Genomic DNA, 14,842 nt, shown 5'->3' with positions numbered 1-14,842 from the left:
ACCTTGAGCCTCATTCTATGCTCATTGTAATACATTAGCATATGCTAAAGGACACACTCACAGATGCCATGACTGTTCCGAGGCTGACCATAAAAGGCCAAAAAGTGGGCAATGGCCCAATTCCTGGAAATCTCCACCCCTTCTCCAAGATAGTTGGAATAATCCTCCCACTCGTTAGCCTATAAAATTACCCAACCCATAAAAACCAATCACCCCATATTTCGGGGCCTCTCGCCTTCTGAGATGGTCCACACTCTGTGGACTGTGTTTCTCTCTAAATAAGTCCACTTCTTACCTATCAATTTGTCTCCCACTGAATTCTTTCTGCGATGAGACATAAAGAACCTGAGCTTCATTAAGATCTGAGACCTGGTGTGTGATCTCATTTAAAAGACAGTGTGTGGGGGGAATACTTCCCTGGTAGCGCAGTGGTTAAGAATCCGCCTGCCACTGCAGGGGACACGGGATTGAGCCCTGGTCCAGGAAGATCCCACGTGCCGCGGAGCAACTAAGTCTGTGAGCCACAACTGCTGAGCCTGCATGCCACAACTACTGAAGCCCGTGCACCTAGAGCCCGTGCTCCGCAACAAGAGAAGCCACCGCAATGAGAAGCCCTCACACCACAATGAAGAGTAGCCCCCGTTCACCACAACCAGAGAAAGCCCGCGCGCAGCAGCGAAGACCCAATGCAGCCAAAAATAAAATTAAAATAAATAAATTTATATTAAAAAAAAAGACACTGGCGGGGGCAATTCCCTGGCAGTCCAGTGGTTGAGACTCCGGGCTTCCACTGAAGGGGGCGCGGGTTTGATCCCTGGTCAGGGAACTAAGATCCCACATGCCATATGGCGCCGTCAAAAAAAAAAAAAAAAAAAAAGACACTGGGTTTAAGTCCCACCCCTTGGGTTCAAGTCCCATCTGAATTGTGCAGTTTCGTCTTGAGACCCAGGAAGAGCCAATGTTTCAGTTTGAGCCTGAAGGCGGGAAGAAAGCTGATGTCCTAGTTCCTTTTTAAAAAAAAAAAAATTTATTTATTTATTTGTTTATTTATTTATTTGGCTGTACCGGGTCTTATTTGCAGCATGCAGGATCTTCATTGTGGCGTGAGGGATCTTTAGTTGCAGCATGCAGAATGTATTTTCCTGACCAGGGATCGAACTGGGCCCTCTGCATTGGGAGCGCGGAGCCTTAACCATTGCGCCACGAGGGAAGTCCCTCATGTCCTAGTTCAAAGGTAGCAAGGCAGAAAGAATTCTTTCTTATTCAGAGGAGAGTCAGCCTTTTGTTCTATTCAGGCCTTTTATGCAATCTTCTTTACTAAGTCTCCTGATGTAATATCGATCTCATGCAAAAACACCCTGAGACAAACACTCAGAATAATGTTAGACCAAACATCTGGGTACCCTGTCAAGCTGGCCCAGTAAAGTTGACATATAAAATTAACCATCATAGTTCCTGACACTGTGGAACTTTACTCACTGTTATTAACACTTAAGGTTGCATATTCTTGGACTGTTACATGAGAGGGAAATAAACTTCTGTGTTGTTTAAGTCATTGTTATAATGGTCTTTGCTAAAGCAGCTGAATTGGTGTGTTACCTTATATTTTCCAAAGATATCTCCTGTCCCCACTCACTTCCCCCATTAAGAAGTAGAGTCGAGTTCCCCTTCCCCTGAAGTGGAGTGGGCTCATGACTAATATGTAGCTGTTGCAACATGGCAGAAGTGATGCTGCATGACTTTTGAGGTCAAATCAGGGAAGGCAATGCAATTTCTTTGTTAGCTGAAATACTCTTGAAACCTTCAGCCATCAGGCAAGTAGTTCAGCTGCCCTGAAGCCACCAAGCTATAAGGAAGCTCAAGCTATCCCACACAAAGAAACCACATGGAAAGGCTTGAGGCTCCATGAAAATATATGCTCCACCAGGTCCCGACACCCTTCAGTCTCCCTGCTCTTCCAATTCCAGCCACTTTCTGACTGCAGACACTGAGTGACCCCAAGCTGGAACTGCCCAGAGAGCCATTCCCAATCTCACTACCCACAGGCCTATCAAAGATAATAAAATAATTGTTGTTTTAAGCCACTAAGCTCTGGGCTGATTTGTTACACAGCAGTAGTGAACCAGAACATCTGGTATAACTTTTATAGTGGGAGAGATGGATTCATTTTTAATATGTCTAAGCAGAAGTGGAACCCCCAAATCCTACTCACTCTTCTCCACCCCAGAACCTTCACTAGATCAGCCACCAGGGTCCTCTTCCCCTGAATAACTTAGCATCTACAACATGTCAGCCCTCTCCTTTGCTGTCCTTCCTCTATGTGCAAAGGGCTCTTCCTTTCCTGGAGTGGTAGTCAGTTTCTTTTCTTTCTTTCTTTCTTTCTTTCTCTCTCTCTCTTTCTTTCTTTCTTTCTTTCATTGAAGTATAGTTAATTTACAATGTCATGTTACTTTCAAGTGTACATCAAAGTAATTCAGTTATATATATATATTGAATATATATATTCTTTTTCATCTTCTTTTCCATTATAGGTTATTACAAGATATTGAATACAGTTCCCTGTGCTTTACAGTAGGTTCCTGTTGTTTATCTATTTTATATGTAGTAGCATATATCTGTTAACCCCAAACTCCTAAATTCTCTCCTCCCCCCACCCCTGCACTATCCCCTTTGGTAACCATAAGTTTGTTTTCTGTGTCTGTGAGTGTATTTCTGTTTTGTAAATAAGTTCATTTGTATCATTTTTTAATGTTCCACATATAAATGATATCATATGATATTTGTCTTTCACTGACTTACTTCACTTAATATGATAATCTCTAGGTCCATCCATGTTGCTGCAAATGGCATTATTTTATCCTTTTTTATGACTAATATTCCATTGTGTATATAGACCACATCTTCTTTATCCATTCATCTATCGATGGACATTTAGGTTGCTTCCATGTCTTAGCTATTGTAAATAGTGGTGCTATGAGCATAGGGGTGCATGTGTCTTTTCGAATTAGAGTTTTCTCTGGGGTAATCGGTTTCTAAAATGGCTCTCAATGACCTCCACCTCCTGGTATTCATGTCCTCATATAATCCCCTCTCCTGTGACTGTGCTGGACCTAGTGACCTGCCGCTCATGGCAAAGGTGATGGGATGTCCCTTCCGAGACTAGGTTATAATAGACTATGACTTCAGTCTTGCCTGCTCACTTTGATTAAGTTTGCTGCCATGCTGTGAGCTGCACTATGAAGAGGTCCCATGGCAAAGAAAGGAGTTCCAGCCAACAAGGAACCAAGATGCTGGCCCTCAGTCCAGTGTCTCTCATGTGACCGGATCTTCCCAACAACCATTTATGGGTGCTTGGAAATGGATCCTTCCCCAGATGAGTCATTGGATGAGACCAGAACCTCAGCTGACACCTTTTTTATAGCCTTGTGAGAGAATGCAAAGCAGAGGACCCAAGTAAGCCACCCCCAGATCCCACCAATTACGTCCATCTTGTAATATACATCGGTAACTTTAAAACACTTATAAACTGTATTTTCCTTTGTTAGAAGAGTCTTAAGATACTTCCCTGGTGGTCCAGGTGTTAAGACTGTGCTTCCACTGCAGGGGGCATGGGTTCCATCCCTGGTCTCGGAACTAAGATCCCACAAGTCATGTGGCATGCCCCCCCCCAAAAAAGTCTTAAAACATCATTTTCTCTCTTATCCCTTCGGATATACAATAAATAACAGATTGTACTAGATTAATTGTCTTATAATAATGTGTAAGAGAGATTTACTATTACCAGTGAGCCATGGGAGGGCTGTGAGCAGGTGAGGACCAGGGCCAGCTCTGAATATAGAAAAACCCATCTAGGTTCATGTGGAAGATGGGCTGGAGGGGAGGGACAGGAGGCTGGGGCCTATGAGTGGGGCTGAGTAAGAAAGCCCTGTCCAAGTGACACAGGTCAAGCTGGAGACCTGACAGCACCCACAAGAACCGTACAATTCTGGCAAATCCATCTCCTTCTCTGGGCTCTGGTTTCTGCATCTATAAATAGGCCATAGTTATCCTAGATGTATTAGTTATCTATTGCTGTGTAACAAATTGCCCCCAAACTTAGCAGTTTAAAGCAACAATAAACGTTTATTGTCTCACACAGTTTCTGAGGGTTGGAAATCAATGAGTGGCTGAGCTGTGGGGTCTGGCTTAGGATCTCTCACGAGGTTGCAGTCAGGATGTTGGTGGGGACAGCTGTCACCTTAAGGCTTGACTGGGGCTGGAGGACTTGGTTCCTCGACACATGTGTTTCTCCAGTGGATGATTGCTTGAGTGTCCTCACAACGTGGCAGCTGCTTCCTCTAAAGTGAGTGATCCTAGAGAGAGTCAGGCAGAAGCTGCAGTGACTTTTATGACCTAACCTTGGAAATTACACTCTGCCATTTCCACAATACCCTATTAGTCACACTGTCAGCCCTATTCATGTGGGAGGAGACTACACAGGGGCCTGAATACCTGGAGGTGAGAATCATTGGGGCCCATCTTGGAGGTGGGCTTCATAGTTCTGATATAGTATCTTTATTATTGTAAACAATATTGACTTCAGAACTATCTCAAAGGTTTTTTCCCCTCTACTCAACAGCTGTACTGTTTAGAGGTCTGTGGCTGCATTAAAAGCCCTTTCTTCCTTCTCTGTAACTGGGATGGAGGGAGGGCTAATTCACTGGGCTGGAATAACAGACACAAATAAAGCCAGCTTCAAAGTTAATACGAAACACTATTTCCCAAGGACATGCTTTCTTACTCACAGTGTTGGAAATTCTATCAGTAAAAATGAAACATCCCACTCTTGCCTGTAGGATCGAAATCATTTGAAACATAGTAGCAGCCTCGATTTCCAACCCAGGTGCAGAGTAAAGGGTTTCTGGACCCAACACTACACATCTACATTCATCTTGTAGTTTGCAAGGATACAGGACCCTGGTTCCTTTTGCAGTCCACACACTGCTTGGCTTTGAGCCTAACATACAGTCATCACCTAAACTCCACTCTTCCTCCAGATCCTATAATAACTCTACCTTTTCCTTTGTCAAGATGCTCCATGATTTCTCTGTTGTGTGGTCTCCATCATCTCAATGGGTCAATAAACTTTAATTTGTCAGACTATATTCCTGGTGTTGTCAGGCTGATGGATTAAGACACCTATAATCTTCAATTGCCGTGGCTCCCAGCCACCCTTAGGACATAGATTCCCTTCTCTTATATGCCCAAACCATTCATCATCTGACCCCAGCCTATTTTTCTAATCTCAGTTCTTTTTCCTTCTTACTATTTTCTTTTGAAAGGTAGATATAATCATTGCCATACAGTAAACTGCACGTCTTATGTGTACAACTCAGTGAATTTTTAAATATTTGTATGCCCAAGTAATCACCACCCAGATAAATATATAGCACATTTCGGACACCCCAGGAGCCTCTCTGTCCTCACCCTGCCAATCTATCACCAATCTATCACTTTTTGAACTTCAGATTCCTTTTATTTTCACAGAAACACATATAAACATTCATAGACTTTAGTCATCTGGAACTTCCTGCCTCAAAGAATGCTATCTTTGGCCTCTGATGTTCCTTCTGTCCTGGCAAGGGCTCAAGTCCCACCCGAAACTTTTGAAAATACTGCAGGAATGAATGAATGAATAAAAGTTATAGCTGCGATTGAATGCGTGCCTGGTGGAGCGGCGCCACGACCAGTTCCTAAGGGGAAGTGCTGATTGGGCAGTCACGTGATAGGGGCCGAGCCTTCCCGGAGCAGGTGAGGCAGGTGCGGTCCTGTGTCCGGGTAGCCCTGCGGGGCAGCGGCTCGCGGCGGCCATTTTGCGGGGCGCTCACGTGAGAGGACGCACGCTCAGCGGGGCGCTCACGTGACCAGGGGCGTGCTGCGGCCGCCCGGGCGGACCCGGCGAGAGGCGGCGGCGGGAGCGGCGGTGATGGACGGGTCCGGGGAGCAACCCAGAGGCGGGGGTGAGGCGGGAGGCGGACGGGCGGGAGGAGGGCGAGCCCCTCGCCGGCCGACCCCAGGATCCCTCCTGCCGGTATGGGGCCGTCCGATCGCCAAGCACTCCGGGGCAGAAACTCCGGGATCCGGCGCTGCCAGCTTCCACCCACTCCCGGGGTCCCGGGCTCTCTGGCCTCTGCGTCCGGATCCCTTCCTGTCTGGCGCTCTCGGACCCCCGAGAAGCTGGGGAACCCCATAATCCAAGCCCCCGGGGCAGGCCCGGGCTTGTTGCCGGCACCACTTCCTGGTGGGAGGGGCGGGTCTCCCCTCGGTCCCCTCAGGCCAGGGGTCTGGTTGCATGAAGTGTTCCCTCAGCCTCCTCCCCCGGAAGAATGAAGGATACAGGCCCAGGATTCCTGCCTCTTTCTCCATCAGGGACTCAGTTGCCTGGGCCCCCAGTCACTTTATCTACCAGGGACCCAGAAATGCAGGGTCCCCTAGCGTTGTCCTCCCTCAGGGATCATGAGCCACTCCAGTTCCCTGGATCCCCCTAGGACCCAAGAGTCCAGGCACCTCTTCCCTCCTTTCTCCTCTAGGGCCCACCAGCTCTGAGCAGATCATGAAGACAGGGGCCCTTTTGCTTCAGGGGTGAGTTTGAGGTCTGATTATTGCGGAGCAGATTTGAGGAGTGAGGCCCCATTCTGATTCTGCATTCCCTGCAACTCCATTCCCACTCTAGTTTCATCCAGGATCGAGCAGGGCGAATGGGGGGAGAGACACCCGAGCTGGGCCTGGAGCAGGCGCCCCAGGATGCATCCACCAAGAAGCTGAGCGAGTGTCTCAAGCGCATTGGAGATGAACTGGACAGTAACATGGAGCTGCAGAGGTGTGGCCCCGGGGACCCAGGAGCCCAGCCAGTGAGCCCCTTCTCCCTCAGAGCCCAGGAGTCCCAGCTCCCAACCTCCACTTCCCCTGGGAGCCTGGAGTCCAGGCCCACAGCCCCCTTTTCCGTCAGACCCAGGGGTCCAGGGCCCCACCACTCAACTCAGCACTCTGGACTCCCAGCCCTCCCCTGCCCTAGGATCTTGAAACTCTCCTTCAGGGAGTCATTTTCCCCAATTTCCTCAATGTCCACCTTGTGGCTCTCCCCCATGATGGCTTCCTGGCTCAGGCCTCAGTTTCCTTATCTTTGGTATGGGGTGGACACCAGAGTTTCCACACTCTGCCTGATCCTCCCTCCCCAGCACTGGCTCTCCTCTCTCCTGCAGGATGATCGCGGCCGTGGACACAGACTCCCCCCGAGAGGTCTTTTTCCGAGTGGCGGCTGAAATGTTTTCTGACGGCAACTTCAACTGGGGCCGGGTTGTCGCCCTTTTCTACTTTGCCAGCAAACTGGTGCTCAAGGTGGGCGGCTGCAGGGCTGTGAGCCCAGGCAGGCTCCCCTATGAGGACCTGGGAGTTGTGAGGTCAACCCCTGTGGCAGCCCAGTAACCACAGAGGGAATGGAGAGAGACAGCTATGGACCGCTTGTCTGCTTTTTCATTCATTTATTCATTCAACAAACATTTATGGGGCCTATGGTGTGTGTGACCTGTACTCGGCACCCAGGACACAGTACAGAACAGGCTAGGTCCCTGCTCTCAGGGAGCCCACGTCGTATGATGAGTGCTGAGCGAAGTAAACTAGGGTGACGTGATTGGGCAAAGTGGTCAGGAAAGACTTCTAAGAGGAGGTGACATGAAAGCCAAAGTTGGAATGACAAGAAAGATGCAGTGATATATTGTATAAAGATGGGGGAAAAGGCATCCCGTAGAGGGGCAGAACATGCAAAGGCCCTGAGGTAGGACCAAGCCTGGTGTGTTGTGGGCAATGAGGAGACCCATGTGGTTACAACAGAGTGAGGAGGGGGAGAAGGTGAGAGATGAGGGCAGATTGCGAGGGTCTTGTGGGCCACTATAAAGACTAGCTTTCTCTGAGTGCGACAGGAGTGATTGGCTGGTTTTAAACAAGAGAGTGAGGTGACCTGATTTATAAATAGAAAAGACTTTTCAAGCAAGGAGAGCAAAATGTTAATTGTAGAATCTAGGTTGTGTGTATATGCCTGTACACTTTGAAATTTTTTAAACTTTTCTCTCTGAAGATTCTCATTATAAAATACTGGGGGAGGGGAAACCCAGCAAATTATTTTGTCCCTTGTGGGTAGAAAAATGGATTATGGGGCACAAGGGCAAAAACTGGGAAGCTGACGAAGGGGTACCTGTAATAGTCCTGGCTAACGGAAGACTGACCTGGAGTCAGGGGGCAGCATTGGAGGTGGAGAAGTAGATTTCTTGATGTGTTTGCAAGATTGAGCTGATGGGGCTTGAATGTTAGAGGTGAGGGGGACAGCAGTCAGGGTGATGGTAGGGCTGCGTGTGGAGCTGGGGACAGCAGGTGAGAAGCAGCTAGATAAAGGCTGAGTAGGGAAGCTTAGGGAGTTGAAGAGCAGGCGTCAGGCCTTGCCTCGTCTGAAGGTCAGAAAGCCCTCTCTGGGGAAGTGACATTAGACCTGAGCTTTGAGGGATGAGTGAAAATTCCCTTGGTTGAGGCCCATTGAGGCAGCAGAGTCAGCACGTGCAAAGGTCCTGAAGCAGGTTAAGAATTTGGTGGGAATGAAGATATGGAAGAAGGGTGGGAATTCCCTGGCGGTCCAGTGGTTAGGACTCCGTGCTTCCACTGCAGGGGGCACGGGTTTGATCCCGGGTCGGGGAACTAAGATCCCACAAGCTGTGTGGAGTGGCCAAAGAAAAAATAAAAATTAAAGTTTAAAATTAAAAAAAAAAAAGATATGGAAGGACAATGAGGCACAGAAAAGAAGAGGAAAATTGGAATGTGATCAGGTCAGAGGCTTCATACAGAGCCTTGTGGGCCAAGATATGCTTTTGATTTTTTATCCCAGAAGTACTGGGGAGCCATAGATGGTTTGTGAGCAGGGCAGTTGACAGTGACCAGATCCACTTCACAATTTATGAAGCTCATTCTGACTGTGAGTGGAAAAGAGATTGCAGAAGGGCAGGAGGGGAGGCAGAGAGTTGAGAAAGGAGGCTGGGGGCCATGGCCCCAGGCAGTGGGGACAAGGCTCAGTCCCTAAGGCCCAGCCCACTCCCCGCAGGCCCTGTGCACCAAGGTGCCCCAGCTGATCAGGACCATCATGGGCTGGACACTGGACTTCCTTCGAGAGCGGCTGCTGGGCTGGATCCAGGACCAGGGTGGTTGGGTGAGGCCCCTAACCCCACCCAATCCCCCACTCCTCTGGGACCCCTGGGCCTTCCTGAGCCCACCACAGTGGTGCCCCCCTCCCCATTTTCGGATCATCAGATGTACTCTGTAATGCGTTTTCTTACATGTCTGATCAACCCCCTGATTCATGTGGCACCGACTGACCTCTCCATGACCCTTGACCTCCTGGTGACCTCTGACCTGACTAGTGCCTTCTGCCCTCCCTGGTGCCTCTACTTCCTTCGGAATCCCTCAAGTTCTATGATAACTCTTTGGCCCCCAACTCTTTAGTACCATTAATCTTAGGCCCTTGCCCCCACTCATGCCCTCTGACCTCTCTGTGACCCCTCATGTGCTGGCCCAGGGCCTGCCCCTTGGCTGAGCTGCTGAAGTGCCTCATGTCCCTATCCCCAGGACGGCCTCCTCTCCTACTTTGGGACACCCACGTGGCAGACAGTGACCATCTTCGTGGCCGGCGTGCTCACTGCCTCGCTTACCATCTGGAAGAAGATGGGCTGAGGCCACCAGCGGCCTTGGACTGTGTCTTTTCTGCATAAATTATGGCATTTTTCGGGAGGGGTGGGGACTGGGGGCCATGGGCATTTTTCTTACTTTTGTAATTATTGGGGTGGGGTGGGGAGGAGTGGTCTCGGGGGGCAATAAACCTCTTTCGGGCCACACTTTCAGAGTCTGAGTCACTGGGCCCACTTCCTGGCTTTCGCAGGAGACCAGGCTTCATGTGCTGACACATCTTTTTCTGAGGTTGCCTGGTGCCCTCTGTGGGTAGGTGGTGAGTTAAGTCTTGGCCTGCCCTTAAGGAGCCCACAGTCCTGAGGGGAACCGAGGTGACCTGAGATCACATGAGTCGTGTCACAGCCTAGGGTATTGTGTTAGAGGCAGCACTGTGCCAGGCCCAAGCCCGGCAGAGGAGCCTGGGGCTGGGGTGGAGGTGGGGGGTGGATATCAGGGTAGCAGGGTGCAAAGCAGCCTCCTGGACCCTGGGAACTAGGACCTGGAAGCTTCCACCATATGGGACCACAGGAAGTTGCACATTTACTGAGGTGGAGAAATGGGGAAGAAGCTGGAGGGGGGCAGACCTCGGGAGGACTAGGAGAGCAGGGGAGGGCTCTGGAGGTTGGAAGGCTGAGGAGGCTGGAAGGCTGAGGAGGCTGGAGAGAGGGTCCAAGGGAGACTCCAGAGGAGGCCTGAGCTTGAGCTGTGTGGCTGCAGAGGAGACACACAGGCTGGAGACTGACAGGTGGTAGAGGGAGGGGCTGGAGGAGGAGGAGGAGTCTAGGGTCTGGCCCTGTAAATGGGAAGGGCCCTCCAGGAGAGGAGCGGCCCCTGGGAAGATGCTGTGCTCACAAAGAGGCAGAGTAGATTGAGCCACAGGAGAATCAGAAAAGGGAAATTACAGAGAATAAGGTCACTCGGAGAGTCACAGTCGGTTGTCACCTCTCTGGCTCTCTTTCTTTGGCCGCGTTGGGTCTTCGTTGCTACGCGCAGGTTTTTTTCTCTCTAGTTGTGGTGAGCGCGGGCTACTCTTCATTGCGGTGCCTGGGCTTCTCTTGCGGTGGCTTCTCTTGTTGCGGAGCATGGGCTCTAGGCGCGCGGGCTTCAGTAGTTGAGGCACGCAGGCCCAAGAGCAGGCGGGCTCAGTAGTTGTGGTTCGCGGGCTTAGCTGCTCTGCAGCATGTGGGATATTCCCGGACCAGGGCTCGAACCCGTGTCCCCTGCACTGGCAGGCGGATTCTTAACCACTGCACCACCAGGGAAGTCCCACCCCTCTGGCTCTCCGTCCCCCTCTCTCTGGGTCCTTCTGTCCCCTTCTCTGTCTCTGTTCCTGTCTCTTTGTCCCTCTCTGGGTCTTTCTGTCCCCCTGTCTCTCTGTCCCTGTTTCCCTGGGTCACTTGTCTTCTCCCATCCCCCCTGATACCCCCACCTTCTTCAGATCATCTTTATCTCACCCCTTCCTCTCCCTCCACCTGTGAGCACTTTCCAGGTCACCTCTCCTTTCCCAGGCTAAAGGTCTTTGGGCTGAGGTATGAAATTTGGTGAATGAGTAACTCAGACCCCATTGTGACTGTGTGCCTGGGGCAACTGCCCCTCCCCCAGAGGCTTGCCCCAGAGACAGCAAGTCAGGGGAGAGATGTCAGATAAGACAGAAGTGAGGGGAGACTGAGTCACCACCCAGAGAGAGGGGACAATATGGCCACAGGCGGGAGCCCAGGGAAACCATCAAGGGAACTAAAAAGACAGTGCCTTGAGACAAAGCACTCAAGGTGGCACCTTGGGGGAGGGGGCCAGACTTGGGGCCCAGCCAGGCCTAGTTCCCTGGGTCCCAGCCAGACTGCAGTCCACCCAAAGTAGATGAGGTCAGTCAGCGGGCTCCACCCCGCCCCTCGGAGGGAGCCCCTTCCAGAGCTGAGTTCAGCATGACTCAGCACGGCTGCTCTCCTGGCCACTGGCCCAGACACCCCTTGAGGACCCCAGATACCAGCCTGACTGGCGTCCCCTTGATCAGGGAGTACCCTGCCCGGGCTGCTTGGAGAGGCTTCTCTGCAAGGTGAGCCCTGACCTTTGCCCCCAACGCCCCAGCGGCTTCAGCTTTCCTGCCCCAGCCGGCCAGCTGCCTCCATTAGGGCACTGAAATAGGGTCAAAGTCCTGTCTCTGTTTCTCCTTCCCCCCAAACAACAACAATGGGGAGCTCCTGGAGGGCTCCTTCAGCCAGCTCTGCCACCCAGGCACCAGCCTGGACCAGGCACACTTTAAAAATGTCCATTGGTTAAAGACAGACATCCCATTCATAGGTCCCCAGACCCTCCTTGTTTCACCAGGACCCAGTACTTCTCTGTGATCTTGAAGGAGCATGTGTCAGGCAAGACAGGGACAATTTCAGCGAGGCTGCTTCGGAGTCAAAAAGAATTCCCAGTCTCTGGCTGCCTTCAAAGTCATCTCCAGGAAGTGCAGCCTCAGAGGGACCCCCAAAATTCCAGTGTCACTTCACCCCTCCCCATCTCAGCTTCCAGAAAAAGTGAGCCCCTAAAATAGCCCCCAGGTATTCCAAGGGGCCCAGACAATCTTTCGAGGGCTCCAAAAGGCTCTCCAAGACCCCTGACCTCTTTAAAAAGCCCCTACTAGGCTTCTGGAAACATCCCTCTCCCCCACTCCGGGGCTGAACACCAGGGCTCTACAACTGTCCTTTTAATCTCACAGATCACTTCAAGGGCCTAAAGACCGCCCCACCCCCCCGGGGAAGTTTCCAGAAAAATACGGACTTCCATTGTGAACTCTAAAGCTACAGAAACTCCCCCCACCTTTGAACCCCAAGGCTCCAGGTCCTCCCAGAGAGAGACCCAAGGTTCCAGAAATATCATCTCACAGCCTTCCAAACTTCTCAATGATCCGGGTACCCCCTTATCTCCCAGCGTAAACCACAGTCATCTGGAGGTTTCCGCACCTCTGAGGAACCCCCCCAGGGTTCCAGTAAAGTCCGTGCCGGGACACAGCACCAGAATCCGATCTACTTTCCTGAGACACCCCCAGGACCCAGGGATCGTTATTTTCCAGGGTTCCCAGTGTCCTCATTATTAATCTTTCACCTACCAGAGAGTCTCCCTCCCCCCTCCCCAGAATCCCTTGACTTCCCAGAATTAGCCCCAGAGCCCTTGCATCCCCCGAAAACCCCCACCCCCCAATTCCCCATTTCACAACAGCCCTCGCCTACAGGCGCGTGACTTCCCCACCTCCGGGGGGCGGGGTGGGGTGGGGGGGGTGGGGTGTCTAGGAGTCCTATATGCTCCTGATTGGTCACGCCTGGGCTCCAGGCCCCGCCTCCCACCACCGCAGATTGGCCGATTGCTCTCCCCGACCGTCCCACTTCCGAGGGCCCGCGCGCTATAAAAGAAGCCGCCTTGGCCACAGACGTTTCCATTGCGCTCGGCGGTTCCCCGGATCTGTCTCTTGCTTCAACAGTGTTTGGACGGAACAGACCCAGGGTCGCCCTTTCCTCCAGCCTCCGACCACCCTCCAGCCTTCGGAGCCAGCCACTCATCTATCCACCCTCCAACCTTCGGAGTGAGGCACTCAGCTGTCCTCGGTCACCGGGACCAGCCAACACCATTTTTTGAGCCGAACTCCTTATTACCGATCAACCATGAGCTCCCAGATTCGTCAGAATTATTCCACCGAGGTGGAGGCCGCCGTCAACCGCCTGGTCAACATGCATCTGCGGGCCTCCTACACCTACCTCTCTCTGGTGAGGGTCCCCAGGACGCCCCTAGCCCAAGTTCCCCTCAGCTGCGCACCTCCGGCCCTCTGCGCACGCGCTGGCCTTCTTTGTCCTGTTGGATAGTCAGAAGGCGGAGTCCGCATGCCTGGCCTCGCCTCCTGCTAACCATTGTTCCCGCCATCTCTTCCCGCAGGGCTTCTATTTCGACCGCGACGATGTGGCTCTGGAGGGCGTGGGCCACTTTTTCCGCGAATTGGCCGAAGAGAAGCACGAGAGCGCCGAGCGTCTCTTGAAAATGCAAAACCAACGCGGCGGCCGCGCCCTCTTCCAGGACGTGCAGGTAAATAGTGTGTGGGCAGCGGACTACATCTCCCAACAGTCCCTGCACTAGAGGCCCCTTGACTGTAGCGGTTTAGGCACCGCGTTGGCTTCTTGGAGATTGAGTTCAGTCTTTTGTGGGTTATTACAGCTGGAGATCGAGGCGCACCCAGTTCTCCCAAGACGTGGCGGTCCAGAGCGCAGCGTGTAGTATCCTGGGACGTGTAGTTATAGGACACTGGGGAATGATAGATACAAACTCTTAGACGTTTTTTCCCGGTTAAGCCCTCTACTCTAGCAACTACTGGAAAATTAGTTTTTAGTCCTTTCCACAGTATGTGGCTAGTACTGAGCCGTTTCTGTTTTCGGTATAGAAGCCATCTCAAGATGAGTGGGGTAAAACTCAGGACGCTATGGAAGCCGCCATTAACATGGAGAAGAACCTGAACCAGGCCCTTCTGGATCTGCATGCCCTGGGTTGTGCCCGCGCAGACCCCCACGTAAGTATCTCCAGTCATGTCTATAAGACCTTCCCTGGAATGATGCTTACATACTAAGCATTGGCCTCATCTGATTGGGCAGATTTCCTTCTGAGCCTCCTTCCCCAATCTGTCACATTGTTAGATCTGTCCGTGGCAACATTTTCTCCTCTTTTATCACTCAGCTCTGCGACTTCTTGGAGAGCCACTTCCTAGATGAGGAGGTGAAACTCATCAAGAAGATGGGTGACCACCTGACCAACCTCCGCAGGCTGGCTGGTCCCCAGGCTGGGCTGGGCGAGTATCTCTTCGAAAGGCTCACCCTCAAGCACGACTAGGAGTCTCCGGAGCCCAGTGGCCTTTGAGGAGCCCCTCTGGTGTTAGGGCTTCTACCTGAAGCCCCTCTCTGCAGCCACTAGGCAGCTTTTTAACCACCCTGGAGCCCTCTCCCAAGCCTTGGACCAAATGGAAACAATAAAGCTTTTTGCAGCGGCTAGTGGTTTTGTGTGTGTATCCTGGGAAAAAAGGTGGGATCTATTTTCACAAGCTGCCCTGGGCTGGCAGGGAGAGAGGAGTTTGGCG

The 14,842-nt window shown here is 51.6% G+C and overlaps 2 protein-coding genes across 3 annotated transcripts; both read left to right on the top strand.

Annotated features, from left to right (window-relative positions):
- The first annotated feature begins 5,895 nt into the window (after nucleotides 1–5,895).
- BAX (BCL2 associated X, apoptosis regulator) lies at nucleotides 5,896–9,823 on the top strand. 2 transcript variants are annotated; one of them, XM_036833100.1, is made up of 6 exons: nucleotides 5,896–5,999; nucleotides 6,570–6,621; nucleotides 6,713–6,859; nucleotides 7,242–7,377; nucleotides 9,125–9,229; nucleotides 9,646–9,823. In XM_036833100.1, the coding sequence occupies exons 1-6, from the start codon at nucleotides 5,966–5,968 to the stop codon at nucleotides 9,748–9,750; spliced, it is 579 nt and encodes a 192-aa protein (XP_036688995.1). In that variant the 5' UTR covers nucleotides 5,896–5,965; the 3' UTR covers nucleotides 9,751–9,823. The 2 variants fall into 2 exon arrangements, with proteins under 2 accessions (XP_036688995.1, XP_036688996.1); XM_036833101.1 differs by lacking the exon at nucleotides 5,896–5,999 and adding an exon at nucleotides 6,037–6,070 and having other exon boundaries at nucleotides 9,646–9,822.
- Nucleotides 9,824–13,147: 3,324 nt separating this feature from the next.
- On the top strand, nucleotides 13,148–14,756 carry FTL (ferritin light chain). Its single transcript, XM_036833102.1, has 4 exons — nucleotides 13,148–13,490; nucleotides 13,657–13,803; nucleotides 14,156–14,281; nucleotides 14,446–14,756. Exons 1-4 carry the CDS (start codon nucleotides 13,389–13,391, stop codon nucleotides 14,596–14,598), a joined length of 528 nt encoding a protein of 175 aa, XP_036688997.1. The 5' UTR covers nucleotides 13,148–13,388; the 3' UTR covers nucleotides 14,599–14,756.
- Nucleotides 14,757–14,842: the final 86 nt, after the last annotated feature.

Source organism: Balaenoptera musculus, chromosome 19 (genome assembly GCF_009873245.2).
Source record: "Balaenoptera musculus isolate JJ_BM4_2016_0621 chromosome 19, mBalMus1.pri.v3, whole genome shotgun sequence".
NCBI lineage: Eukaryota > Metazoa > Chordata > Mammalia > Artiodactyla > Balaenopteridae > Balaenoptera > Balaenoptera musculus.
Note: the sequence above shows the minus strand (reverse complement) of the source record. Positions and strands in the feature narration are given on the sequence as shown.

What these genes read in the sequence shown, in the direction of transcription:
- BAX (XM_036833100.1), top strand. Translation starts at nt 5,966, where the DNA reads ATGGACGGGTCCGGGGAGCAACCCAGAGGCGGGG. An exon ending in GGAGCAACCCAGAGGCGGGG is followed by an intron (nt 6,000 to 6,569) that starts GTGAGGCGGGAG and finishes TTTCTCCTCTAG; the next exon opens with GGCCCACCAGCTCTGAGCAG. An exon ending in GGGGCCCTTTTGCTTCAGGG is followed by an intron (nt 6,622 to 6,712) that starts GTGAGTTTGAGG and finishes TTCCCACTCTAG; the next exon opens with TTTCATCCAGGATCGAGCAG.
- FTL (XM_036833102.1), top strand. Translation starts at nt 13,389, where the DNA reads ATGAGCTCCCAGATTCGTCAGAATTATTCCACCGAGGTGGAGGCCGCC. An exon ending in CCTACACCTACCTCTCTCTG is followed by an intron (nt 13,491 to 13,656) that starts GTGAGGGTCCCC and finishes CTCTTCCCGCAG; the next exon opens with GGCTTCTATTTCGACCGCGA. An exon ending in GTGCCCGCGCAGACCCCCAC is followed by an intron (nt 14,282 to 14,445) that starts GTAAGTATCTCC and finishes TTTATCACTCAG; the next exon opens with CTCTGCGACTTCTTGGAGAG.